This window comes from Cryptomeria japonica, chromosome 3 (assembly GCF_030272615.1).
Source record: "Cryptomeria japonica chromosome 3, Sugi_1.0, whole genome shotgun sequence".
Classification (NCBI taxonomy): Eukaryota; Viridiplantae; Streptophyta; class Pinopsida; order Cupressales; family Cupressaceae; genus Cryptomeria; species Cryptomeria japonica.
The window spans coordinates 356,452,873-356,466,963 of record NC_081407.1 but is presented as its reverse complement, the minus strand read 5'-3'; the positions used below and the strand labels follow the sequence as shown (position 1 = coordinate 356,466,963).

The 14,091-nt window shown below is 37.5% G+C and overlaps 1 protein-coding gene across 1 annotated transcript; it reads right to left on the bottom strand.

The window, feature by feature from the left end:
• Positions 1-373: 373 nt before the first annotated feature.
• Positions 374-1,028, bottom strand: LOC131874167 (protein argonaute 2-like). Its single transcript, XM_059217417.1, has 2 exons — positions 554-1,028; positions 374-405 (listed from the first exon to the last, which is right to left on the bottom strand). Exons 1-2 carry the CDS (start codon positions 1,026-1,028, stop codon positions 374-376), a joined length of 507 nt encoding a protein of 168 aa, XP_059073400.1.
• Between the last annotated feature and the right edge of the window lie 13,063 nt (positions 1,029-14,091).

Below are 14,091 nucleotides of genomic sequence, written 5' to 3'. Positions count from 1 at the left end.
CAGGCTCATCTACATTGTATGTAACTATTGAACAACAGTTGTTGATCATTTTCTATTGATGAGAATACAGTTTATTCTTGTCCCATATTATGTCTCTATCTTGTACATTTCAATGACTTCTTGATCTTGGCAAAATCCAACATGGTATCAGAGCTATTGGAGTCTCATTGATTCGTCTTGAAGAGGCATTATTGTGACGTCAAGAGGCAGATCTGAGGAGCATCGTCATTTGGAGGCGTCCTAGACCAGATCCGACCTCGCCATTGCGTCCGGAAGGCCATTTCCATGAATTTTGGTTATAAAGTTGGCCTATTTTGGTGAGAAAATTTTTTTTCCCCAATTTTGCTTATCGTACGGATTTTTTGAAAATTCATTATTTTTTTGCAAAAAAAAAATTTTTCATTTCTCAGAAAAATTGTTTTGAAAAAATCAAAAATTCAAAAAAAAAATCAAAAAAAGTTGAAAAATTCGAGCAAAAATTGGAAAGCAAAAAAAATCAAAAAAAATTTTTGTTGGGGGGTCCGCAGACCCCCCCACCGTGCTCCGTACGTACCTGCAGCGCAGGTTTGCAGGTTTCCCGTCCTCCCGGCAGCACCCGTACCTGACAGTCTGCGCGGCCTCGCTGACCGCGCACCTGCGCCGCCGCCCGACCGGCTCCTCCCACCGCCCGCGGCCTCCGCTCGCTGATCACCGGACTCTGGCGCACCACAGGCTCCGCCTCCTCCCGCGAGCGTCCTCCGCTTCGTCCTCTGGCTCCCGTAGCTCCCACCACCTCCGTGCCACCGACGCTCCCGTTTGTCCGCGCCGCCGCCCGCCAAGCTCCTCCGGCGCCGCACCCGGCACCCTCGGTCTCCGCTCCGGCACGCTCCCAACGCTGCTCGTCCCGCCGCCGTTGTCCGCGCTCGGCTCCTGCGCCCACCGCTCAGCCCGAGCGCCGCTTCCCGGCCCTCGCCTCCGCAGGTCCTTTGCCTTCGGCAAGCCACGCGGACCTTCAGTACACCAGACAGACACATTAGCAACCCAGTCATCACTTCCGTACTGTGCCACACATCATCCGTACTGCCACATCAACACTGCCACATCAACATTCCGTACAGTACGGAACATATCCAGTCAGCTATCCACGCAGTCTGTCTGTACGGTACGGACGCACAGTCAGCCAGGGAGTGAAGTTTTGGCGACGGTCATACGGCCGTCAAATTTAACCCAGTGTTTTGCTGACGTCAGTGCCACATCAGCAGGGTTTGGAAATTTTTTGACCCCCTCTCATTTGCATTTTTGATTTTGCAGTTCAACTTCAAATGGCCATAACTTGCTCATTTTTGCTCCTTTTTGGGTGCAATTTTTTTTGAAATGGGCTAGAATTTCGTGCTCTCCGCAGTGGTGAAAGAATTTTTTGATTTTGATGCACGGATTTTTCAAAAAATGCAGTTTTTGGTGACTGTCCCTGAGTAATCCTAGTTTTTGCAACTTCAGAGGCTTCGTTTGGGGTCATACGACCTCCTTTTCAGGTGCCGTTTTTTTTGAAAGTGCGTATTTTTTCGTCTACTTTCACATGATGCTATCAGATTGATGTCATTGTAAGTAGAAATTGTACTTTTAGATTTAGGCCATTTTTGGCTCTTTTGGTACTTGTATATTTGCTTGAATCTCAGTTAGATTCATTGCACTATTGATTGAAGTCTCTTGTATCTCATTTGAGAAGTTGTAAAATTTGCATCATAAGCCCACTTTGCCTTGTTTTGCAAGTGGCTCATTGTAATCGCACTAAGTATAAAGTGCCAAAATCATCACTTTTGGGGGGGTACTTTGATTGATTGAATTTGGGGGGTGTCTCTTGTGCTTTTGTGCTCTTGTGTTCCTTCCTTTTTGCTGCTATGGGTTCTTCTAAGTTTCCTCTCTTAACTCCACATAACTATGCTACTTGGAAAATTGATGCATGGAGTAAACTTATGGAAAAAGGACTCACTCATTACATTGATGGAGCTATTGTTGCTCCAGCTGATCCTAAGGCTGATCCAGTTGGTCACTTAGATTGGCTCACTAAAAATATCATGGCAATTGGTACCTTAAGAAAGTATGTATCAAAGGATCTCATTTTTCATATTGAGAAATGCACTCTAATCAAGGATGCTTGGCAAAAGTTTCAAGACTTGTATGGTCAAGTTGATGAGATTAGGGGATATCAAATTGATAGTGATCTCACCATGTTAGATCCCAAGAACTTTGATACTATACAAGATTATGTCACTAAGGCAAATGAGTTGAGGGCACAACTCAAAGATTGTGGCATTGATAAGAAGGATACTCAATTGATATTCAACTTGATAGGGAAGCTTCCACAAGAATATGCAGCATTTGTTTCTAGTTTCCAAACTCATAGGATGACAATGGGTTCAAGCTACAAAATGCCTACATTTGATGCTTTCAATGAAATGTTGATGATGGAACAAACTAAGTTGCTAAGCATGGGCATTCTTAAGACTTCTTCTAAGTCTCAAGCATTAGTGGCAAATCAAGGGAACAAAGGAAATCAAGGAAAGGACAACTCAAACAAGAAGAAATGGCAATCAAAGCCTAAGGACAAAGCACCATCTTCTCCACAACAAGGAGATTCGTCCTCTTCCAAGAGAGATAATTCACCAAAGAGAGAGAGACCTACTTGTGCTTATTGTAAAAAGATTGGTCATGAGGAACATCGTTGCCATACTAAGAAGATTGATGAGCTCACACATATCATCAAAAAGCATAACATTGATTTGCCTAAAGTCTACAAGAAGGATGATTCATCAACTTCCACTTCCTCACATTCAAAAGGAAAAGGGAAAGCATTCATGGCTTCTACAAGTGGAAAAACTCACTCTTTTGGAACAAGAAAAGGAAAAGCTCTATGTGCTACAACAAATCATACTTCAAAGAGATGGCTTCTAGATTCAGGGGCTTCTCATCATATGGCATCTTCACAGTCTATGTTCTCTACATTTGAGCCTTGCACCATGCCACAGATTTTGATGGGCAATCATACATACATGGATGTGATTGGGAAAGGATCTATTAACATTGGGGATAACTCCTTCAATGATGTGTTGTGTGTACCCCACTTGACAAACAATCTCCTTTCTATCTATCAAATCACACATGGCACAACTAAGAGAGTTGTGGAGTTCACACCTGACTCAGTTTTTATTAGAGACATGGAAACTAGAGCTATCATTGCAACTGGGGTGGTTGATCATGCATCTCGGTTATACTCCTTTTCAGATTTTGTTGATGATGATGATTTCACATTTGATGATTCTACACATGTTGATCACACTTATTGTGATGATTCAGATTTTGAGGAGAACTTTGGACACTTGAACATGGGGATTCTCACATGTGAACCCGTTCTTGAGTCTTCTATTTCATCTTCTCATATTGATATCACATCACCTATTGTACTTGATGATGCAGATAGTGCGACAGTTTTGCCTTCATATGATTCAGTGCAGCAGGATATACATTGTCTTCCAGCTTCAGATTCATGGGATGATTACATGACAGATATTGCAGGTTTGTTTGTGGAATCCTACATTGCAGATTTGGGAGACATCATTGATGACATACATCTTCTCTTTGATGAAGATGATCCTTCTTCGATTGTTGCGAGGGCACACTCTGACCCTCTTGTTCATTCTCTACATGATCATTCTTTCGAGGTTGACATGATTGTGGATACTTATGTACAGCAGTTGGTGGAGGTCTCTTTATGCTTTGAGGAGACACATGAGTCTTTGGACATTGTTCTACATTCATCTCCACTAGATGTTGGAGTTCCTTTTTCAGCAGTATGGCACAGTTTACCATCTTTGGAAGGGGTATCTTTTAGCATCGACATGGGGACATTTGAGTAGTTTTCAGAGATTCCTTTCATCATGAGTTTTCTTCATACATCTTCCCTTCATGATTGGGGAGACTTCATGGATACACCTTTGGTTTTGTTTCTTCCTAAGGGGAGGAATGTTGTTCGACGTTCGTGGAGCAGTTTCTTCATACATCGAGCTTCTATCATTGGTGCAGATTCTTCATTGAGGGATGATCACAGTTTGACTTCTCTTCTTCTCTCGTATGGGGGGGACCTTTTCCTCACATGGGGTTTTGTTCCTCACATACTTCTTTGAGAGTTCTCTTGTATAGCTTTCATCTCTCTTTTGGGGGAGGGTTTTTTCCCATTGGGTTTTTCTCTCTTTCCCCACTTTGTGAGAGATTTCATTGCATTGGTTTGCATGCATTTGCATTTGTTCATGGGTACCTAACATGGCCTCGTAGCCGGGACCCATCTTGCATTGCTTAGTTGCATTGTAGACTTAAGTGCATTCCCCTAAGTTGCACTTAAGGGGGGGTGTTGGTGTAAATAATTATTCATCATGGATATTATTACACTTACTTAAGTTTACTTAGGATAATGCATTTCATAGTAGTTTGGATATGAGACACTTGGGTGTTTGTGCCACATTGGGATAGTGTGTGTAGGAGAAATTCCACCTCTTATGGTGTTGATCTTGTTATTACACTATCATATCCACTTATTATGGAGTGATAATTCCACCTTCGGTGGATGATCCACCTCATGTGGAATATTATATTATTTCTCCTACCTACCCACACCTATTTCCTACCTACCCTTGTTTCTTATTGAGCCACATGTCATATTTGTGTGCTCATACATATCCCTAGCCTTGCCTATATAAGCAGGCTCATCTACATTGTATGTAACTATTGAACAACAGTTGTTGATCATTTTCTATTGATGAGAATACAGTTTATTCTTGTCCCATATTATGTCTCTATCTTGTACATTTCAATGACTTCTTGATCTTGGCAAAATCCAACAATTACCACTAGTCACTATAGCCACATAGGAGGAACAAATAGAGATAGAGAAAGAGAAACTGAAGAAAAAGGTTGAAGAGAAAAAGGATGAAGAGAAGAAGACTGAAGTGAAAAAGGAGATGGAGAAAATAATAGCTAATGATGATAGCATACAAGGTCCAATTGATGTGGACAAATTGAGCGCATCTCGACTGTTGGATATTGATACAGTTATGCAATCTAGGGCTCAAAAGAAAAGGTTGAAAGAGCAAAGAAAAGAAGCAGAAACTATACAGTTTGCTATTGATGTTCTGTCAAGTCTCCTAACAGAGACTGACACAGGCAATTTGTCCACCCCTATTAGTAAACTTGGATAGTTAGTTGCTGATGCTACTGACCAACTGAAATCACTTGAAGAAGAAACACATACCTTAACTGAAAAAGGTTACAAAAAGAAAAGGGGAGAGCAATTAATGTTAGATATTGATAAAGACAAGATTACTTTATTTGTCAATAAAGATCTTTTGAGAACTGCTGTTGAAATTGGAGGTAAAATTTTGGCCTATACATCTAAAGTTTCTTTTTTCTATTTTGATTTAAAGAAGAGGCGAGAAGATACATAAAAGGAATTGGAGAGGATAAGTAATACTTATATTCCAGTATAGAATTCAACTTTAGATTTTGGCAAATCAGTTGATGCTTTGCAACATCTGTTAGATGTTTATGATTTTGAACAGGTTAAGTGAATCAGATCCTTGAAAGAACTAAAGAATGAGTTGGTTCCAAAAGTTGAAATCCTTTAAAGGGCATAGAAGGATTCAAAAGCAATTTTGGCTACCTCGAATATGAGCACAGTGGATGCAATGGAAGAATTTGCTGCACAAATTATGACAACTATGGAGATCACTGAAACATTGTTAGCAACATGGGATAATGATTTTGCACAGATGAAGATTAATTTCAGTGACATTTTCTTAAAAATTGCAGTGAATGCACCTTGAAAAACTCTTATATTTATGTATATGCAGTTTTGTTGCAAATTTTGATGTAATATATATGTATTTTAGTTTTCAATGTGGCATTGTTGTCAAAGGGGGCGTAGAAATATGTATGTGATGTGAAAATTTTGTATGTACTATTAAGGGGGAGTCTGTACATTTCTTTTGTAAGCACACTTAGGTGTTAATTTTTTCAAAGTGTTGCCATCAATGCCAAAGGGGGAGATTGTTGTCTTGATGATGAATTTTGTAATGGATTACTTTATGTGTTGTCTTTGATGGCACATATTCACACACACATATGTTCATATTGTCATAGTCATTTTAGTTAAGTCAAACCAGTACTACTCCTAAGTCTTTGTATTGCAAACCAATATCATATGTATAGAGAAAGTCTAACCGATATGAAGGTGTCTAAACCGGTATATGTAGACAACTGGTACATGAAGTAAAGACAATTGGTTTTGATCAATTCTAGAAACACCAGTTTTGGGATACAACGAAGAAAGGAAAGGAGGCACATGAAGACAATCGATATATGAGTTGGAAGTTTTTAACACTCAATCGGTATCGATGTTCAAACCAATTTTCACTAATTGTGTGATGAGTTATCACTGGTCGTGATGAGTTATCTCTAATCCACATTTTTGGTGATGATTTGTGATGTGCTATAGAAGATTGTCTAGATACACTGAACCTAGGAAATTGTGATGAGGTCCGTGAGCCGACATGAAATCTAATGTCTATAAAAAGACATTGTGATGAGTTATTTTGATATGCAAGATACAAGTGATGTTATGAGTTAGAGTTGATGTGATTTATTGAAGGAGTTACAGAGTATGTCAGTGATGCAGTATTAAGTGAGCATAAGAGGATCTATACAAGCAAGATGTGCTATTTCTAGATCATACCACCTGTTGTTTTCTAATCATTACAGTAGTTAAATCCCCTAACTGGGTAAGCTCTAACAAGCTTCATTGTACAAATCCTCTAACTAGGTGATCATTAGTTTGGATTTGAAATCCTCTACCGAGGTTACTCCTAACAGGGTATTACCTTTAACCGGATATAGCTTCTAACAGGGCTTTGGGATCTTTAACAATATTCGCTCCTAGCAGAGCACTTTGTAGACCTTAACCGGTCAGTTACCTATTTCTTCTGTAGATAGTTAACTTGTGAGTCCCATCTCACCGTGGTTTTTCCCAGTTGGGTTTTGCACGTATAAAAACTTGTGTTATGGTGAATGTTTTACTTGTTGTGAATTCTTTTATAGCACTTTGGATTGCATGCAAAGACTTAAGTAAACTGGTTAATTATTTTTACCGGTCTGGGTTTAAAGTGTTATTGTTTTTGCTATCACTGATTCACCCCTCCTCTCAATTCTTTATAAGTCTATCAACTCTCACTCAACAAATTAAAACTTTGCAACAACAAATATAGGATATGCAAAATGAAACAAGTTCCAAGAAATATTCAATGGAGGACATCTATCCATATCCTTTTGACAATAGTTTGAATATGATACCATTCCCACAACATTGTGAAATCCCAAAATACAAAAAATATGATGGGAAATCTGATCCTCAAGATCATATCAGGGAATTTTGCATTGAGTATGGAGTTTGCACTCATTGAAACCTATTTGATGCATTTATTTCCTATAAGCTTAAGTGGAAAACCATCTAGGATTAAATATTTTGAAGAACTTGTGAATAGATTCATCTCACAATACTCCTACTACATAAGAAATGAGATAACAATGCTAGACCTATGCAACATCAAGCAAAAGAATGGTGAACCTTTCATGGTCTTTCTACAATGATGGAGATGATTGTTTAATAAGTATCCTAGACATGTGCTAGATCAAGAGAAAATGGACATCTTCATCGACAATCTTACCAGTAAAATGAGTTATAGACTCAAAATGCAATGTCTTCCCAGTTTTGCAAAAATGATTGAAAACGGTTTGAAAATAGAGGATGCTATGGTCAAGAAGGGATAATAAAACTTTAAAATTCCTCTAACTACAACAACAACAACAATGATAACAACAACAATGGCAATAATAGAAACAACGATAAACCAAAATTCTGGACAAAGAACATAAATATTGCCAATGAGGGAGTATCTCATAACAATTATGCTAAACCATAGCAACCCATTTTCAATCTCTCAAGTCGAACACCAGTAAACAATCAAGAGAATACTAAACCAAAGTACTTTTTTTCCAACCCTCGTACAAAATTTACAAACATTGGAGAACCATTGGATTCGGCTCTAAAAATGCTTCTTGCAAACAAGTTAATCACATTACCAGAAGCAAGAGATTTTGAGCCTAAGGTCAAACTAAGTTGGTGGAATGACAATCATTTTTGTGATTTTCATAGAAACAAAGGACACCAAATGAATGATTGTCAAGGACTGAAACATATGATTCAAGACTTGATTGATAATGAGGTTATCATAGTGGAATCAAATTTGGCATTCAAGACTCCACTCCCCAATTATGGAAAGGGCAGACCATCCAATCTACCAGATGAGAAGGGAAAAGCAAAGGTAAACTATACCTACACATATGACAATATAGTCAATGTCATTAGTTTTAAAGACAAAGCAGTTGCAAAACCAGTGAATGAAATTACTCAAAGTAAGGAAAAGTCGACATCTCCAGGTGTAACAAACAATACAACATCCACCTCAAGACATTATAACTTAAAGGACCAATTACAGAAAATACCTGCACAAATATCAATCTTAGTGCTCCTTAAGATCTCACCGATCCATAAGGAAATATTGGAAAGGGCTCTAGTGGAAACAACAATCTTTAAGGACTTGGATGTTGATCAATTTCAAAACATGATGGGACATCTCATAGCCCCTCATTGCTTATCATTTATAGAAAATGATGATGTATCATTGCATCCCCATAACTCTCCCCTATACATTGAAGTCACTATTCATACAACCCACGTCAAACGTGTTCTTATAGATGGAGGAGATGGCTTAAATATTTGTGCATTAAGTTTGATAAAAGCTTTGGGATATTCAAAAAATGCAGTGCATCCTAAAAAGAAAATAACAATTAATGACGAAGAAGAACGCTGTTCCAGGGGAACAATGATGTTACCACTCAAAATGGGACCAGTTGAGAGAGATACAGTTTGTCAAGTCTTGGAAATGAATTTATCTTACAACATTATTCTAGGTAGACCATGGATTCATGACATGCAAGAAGTTCCCTTGACATACCATCAATGTGTCAAATTTCCTCATAATGGACAAGAAATAACCATATCAACAGATTCTAGTCAGTATTGCAACAATTTGAAACCAACTCAAGATGCAAGGGTTCCTCATAACAGAGAAGCATTATCTCTTGTCAAAGCATCTCAAGAGACATCATTCACATCTAATTTGGAGATTTTTGAGAAAAAGCTAAAATTAAATGATGTAGGAATGAGAAAGTATTCTTTGCAAGCTTTACCATTTTCTTCAAAGTCATATGGAAAACCAACAAATGCAAAAATTCAAAACCATCAAAAACCATTTTAAATATTTGATGGAAAATTTGTCAAAGATGGAACATTATGAGAAGAAAATGAAGAAAAAAACATCCTTGATTGGTTGTATAAAGATGAAGAAGAAATCAGAGGAACAACTTTAGACATTATTGTCCCCACATAACAGTATGGTAATGGATTCAGGAAAATGCAGAGAATGTGATACCAAGGAAAGGCCCTATTGGAAAGCATCAAGAAGGCATCATAAAACTAATCACACCTCACTCTCAACATGTTAAAGATAAATCTGGACTTGGGTATGACCAGCCTAGTCAACCTATACAAAAGAGAGATCATCATAATAAAAATCCTTAATGGAGAGGAAAGGTAACACGCAAAGAGAAACCATGGCCATAAGTGATACATCAAGCAACTGAAAATACAGAGAGAGAACAAAAAGAAGATGAATATGAGAAACAATAGGAAGAACTTGCCATCCAAAGAGAGGAGGCTTCCTATAAACAGATTCATCAAGTACAAGCAAGTACAGAACCCGATCAAGTCAGTGTAGAATCGGCAACATAAGAAACAATTAGAGAACAAAGGGAAGAAGAATATGAGAAACAACAAGAAGAACCTACCATTCAAAGGGAGGAGTATGCTTATGATCAAATTCAAAGATTACAAGAAATCACAAAACCTAAATTAGAATAGGCGACAAAACTTGTATCAATTATCAACAAACTCTTCTTGCCATACAATATTCCTGTCAGATACAATGGTATAGTCCTAGAAAGTGATTCTGAAACTGACTCGCATGAATATGAATGGGGTCTAGATCCACTATATTGTTGGCTTCATGATGATTGTAATAATTAAACTTCATCATATGTTTTCATTGATGAAAAACATACACACATATGTTTATATTGTCTACCGATGTGACTTCAAAGTTGTTTATATTACAACCAGTATACTAGAGGTTTATATCCAACTGGTACATGGTGACAACCGGTATGCACATGGAGACAACTAGTGGATTTACATAACTTGACATCAGCATGAGGATCCAACAGAGATTATCATAGGAGCATCAAGGATAAACGGTTTATATGTTTAACTCCAATTGGTATTTCTTGTTCCAATCGATATCCATTGATTATGTGATGAGTTATCACAAGTCGTGATGAGTTATCCTTACTGACAAGATTTGGCGGTATTTTTGTGATGAGTTATGATCACTTGACTAGATACACTTCACCTAGGTAATTGTGTTATAATTTCTAGAGGCTGACATGAAATCTAAATGTCTACATATTGACATCACAATGAATTATTTTGTATGAGCGAAAGTGATATGTTATGTGTGAAGGCAGAAGTGTTGAGTCATAGAGTATTTTGGTAAAGAAGTGTTAAGTGAGCAGAAGAGGATCTATACAAACAATTTGTGCTACTACTAGATCACATCACTTGTTGTTTTCTAATCACTCCAATAGTCAAATCCCCTAACTGGGAAAGCTATAACAAGCTTCATTGTTCAAATCCTCTAACTGAGTGATCCATTAGTTTGGATTAAAAAATCCTCCACTGAGGTTACTCCTTACATTGTGCTACCTTTTACAGGGTATAGATTTTAACTAAGCTTTAGGATCTTTAACAGGATTCACTCCTAGCAGAGCACTTTGTAGACCCTAATCGGTCAGTTATCTATTACTGCAGATAGTTAACTTGTGAGTCCCATCTCACCATGGTTTTTACCTATTTGGGTTTTCCACGTATAAACACTTATGTTATGGTGGATGTTTTACTTATTGTGGATGCTATTATATCATTTTTGATTGCATGCATATTGTTTAACAAAATTGTTAAGTTTATCTACCGGTCAGTGTTTAAAGTAGCACTATTTTTGGTTTCACTGGTTCACCCCCCCCTCTCAGTTCTTTACAAGTCCATCAATTGGTATCAAAGCCTAACTTCTTTAAAGCCTAATCGCTTGGAAGGGAACCCTAAAGCTACCATGGGGGATATGAGCTACTTTGACATGACTAGAGAGCTTGAGGCTAGTAGGAATGAGCTTGAAACCCTAAGGGTCAAATTGAAAGCTTCTCAAGTCAAAAGGAGAGAGCTAACTGAACAACTGTTAGAAATATCTGATAATAGCTCTTCAGATGAGGCCAAAATTGATGCTTTAGCTGAGGAAGTTGAAAAACTAAATAGTGAAAAGCTAATTATGAGGAGAGAGTTAGAAGGTCTTACTATCTGCATGAGTCAGGAATTGGAAGCCAGGTGAACTGCTGAAGATCTCATCAAGGAAAGAGATCATGAGATTGCCAAGATTAAGCGAGAGAATGCTACCTTGCATGAGCATTTGAATGCAAAAAGAGAAGAAAAAGAGAACCTACAACTAGATCTTGAATTAGCATCATCTCCGAGAGAGAACCTATCAAAACATAATGAAGATCTCAACAAAAAGCTCACTGAAGTGAATGGGAAATTGGAAAAGTTCAATAGAAGTTCTACCTTGCTAGAAGAGAAAATTCAATCACAAAGGATGAATGGTGATACTTTTGGACTTGGTTTTAACACATCTGAAAAAGGTGAATCCTCCGGCACCAAGAGCAACACTCTTAAGAACAAATCTACTCCTAAGGTCAAAAAGCCTACTGGTAAGAAGGTCTTTAAACCTGTTTGTTTTGTTTGCCATAAACCTGGTCACACTGCAAATGTTTGTAGAGACAACCCTAATAGAAATGCAAGCTACAAGACTAATGCTAGGTATGTGTCCAAGAAAATTGAAGGTCATTGCTTCACATGTAAAATGTATGGACATAGATCAGTTGAATACAAATATGGAGCGAATAATCCTATACCACATATGCATTCAAGACCAAATGACAATTGGATGAGAAATTTTGACAACCGAGTCAACATGAACTAACAAAGACCCTATGGCAACTAGTTTAGTCCATTTGAGATGGAAAAGGTAACAAATGTCATTTGCACCATCTGTAACAAATTTGGTCATGTGGCTATGAATTGTAGAAGAAGATCTGGGAGAGGTAATGCAGGACCTTGGAGAACATCTGGTATGGCTTGATATCACTGTCATAAATTGGGACATATGGCAAAATTCTGTACATCCAGAAAGAGAAAACCGATCAATCCTTCTAAGGATCAGAAAGGAAAGCAGAAAGTTAATGTTGAAGATACCAGATAAGAAATGAATTGAATATGGAATAAGAAGAGTGATGACTCACTCAGAGAAGAAATTGTTCCTTCACCAAGTGTGGAGAATCCTGCACCGGTGAACTAAGCCTTTTCAATATGGCTAAGGGGAACATGATTGGTAAGAAAATTTGAATGCATGAAATTTTGATAACTTTCTGACAATCGGTTATCAACTGGTTTTACATCTGTCAAAATTGTATGTATTATTAAGTGGTATAATTAGGGTTTGTAACCGTAACGAGCGAGCATTTAATGCAGTAGGTAAAAAGGATAAAAGTGAGTTTTCACTTTGTTATTTTTACCCTAACACATATGATAAAGAATTTTTGAGCGCTTGCAAAGCTAAGAAAGGATTGTTAGCTGATTTGAGTCGAAGTTGCATTGTGATTTGAGTAATCAAGCTGATTTGAAGGTTGGTGAAGATTGAATTGGTGTGCACTTGAGCATTCAACCGGTTAAAGATGCAGTGTGTGTGAAATAAGGTATTTCTTTGAAAAATCTTGCTTCGAATCTAGTTTATCTAGAATGGCATCGTCTTCTAAAACAATAGATAAATTGATGATTACATCTAAACCTATGGAAGTTGTAAAGGCAGAATGAATTGTGTCTTATAATTCTTTATCACAAGTTCCCAGTGGTGTTATAGTGAAAGGAGATTTGTCCAGCTACATTGATTGCAAAATTGAGGATTTAGGATCATTGTCGATATATTCTTAGTTAAAATCCCTTTGCGATGAAAATAGGAAGATTCAAACATAATATATTAAGGTTTATGAAAAAGATTTTCATAACGCAACTTACTTTCTTGAAGATTTTGAAGAAGAACATATCTGAATTATTTTGAGTCGAGTTCATGGGAAAAACATTATTTAGAAATGACTCATACTATAACCAAGGAAGCTATTCAAGTTGTAACTGGTTTTTACTCAACTGGTGAAGTACCTAAGTTGAGGCGTATTTTAATAGAGACAGTAAACACTCTAACCGGATCAACATATAATAGGCATACCTTTTCTGTCAATAACATCAGGGACCCAACGATAAAGTTGGTAGCAATGGTTATAGGCTACCGAGTATTCTATTATAGTAGATTAAATAGTGTTCCATCAACAATGATGCATACTTCTTACAAGATGATAGCTGAAAATGTTAATTATGACCTATGTGAGGCCATAAGGAGCCAATTATTGTTAAATGTTCAGTCTATCAAGAAAGAAAACAATCTAAAGTTTAAATTTGGATAGTTATTGATTGGGCTATTCTTTTATTTTTAGAATTTCCTACCGGGAATAGGTGATGTTGAATGGACTAAGGATCTACCGGTATCTGCCCAGATTAAGAACAGTATCAAGGGTGTGAAGAACACCTTTTCTACTGAAATGAACAAATACTTCAATGAATTTCAAAAGAAAATGAGCATGAGAGCAAGATTGCCTGAGGATGTGGTAAAACACTTTGCTAAGGACGTTGTTTTCACAGTTACCGCTGATTTTTGTTTGATGGAGGAAATTGAG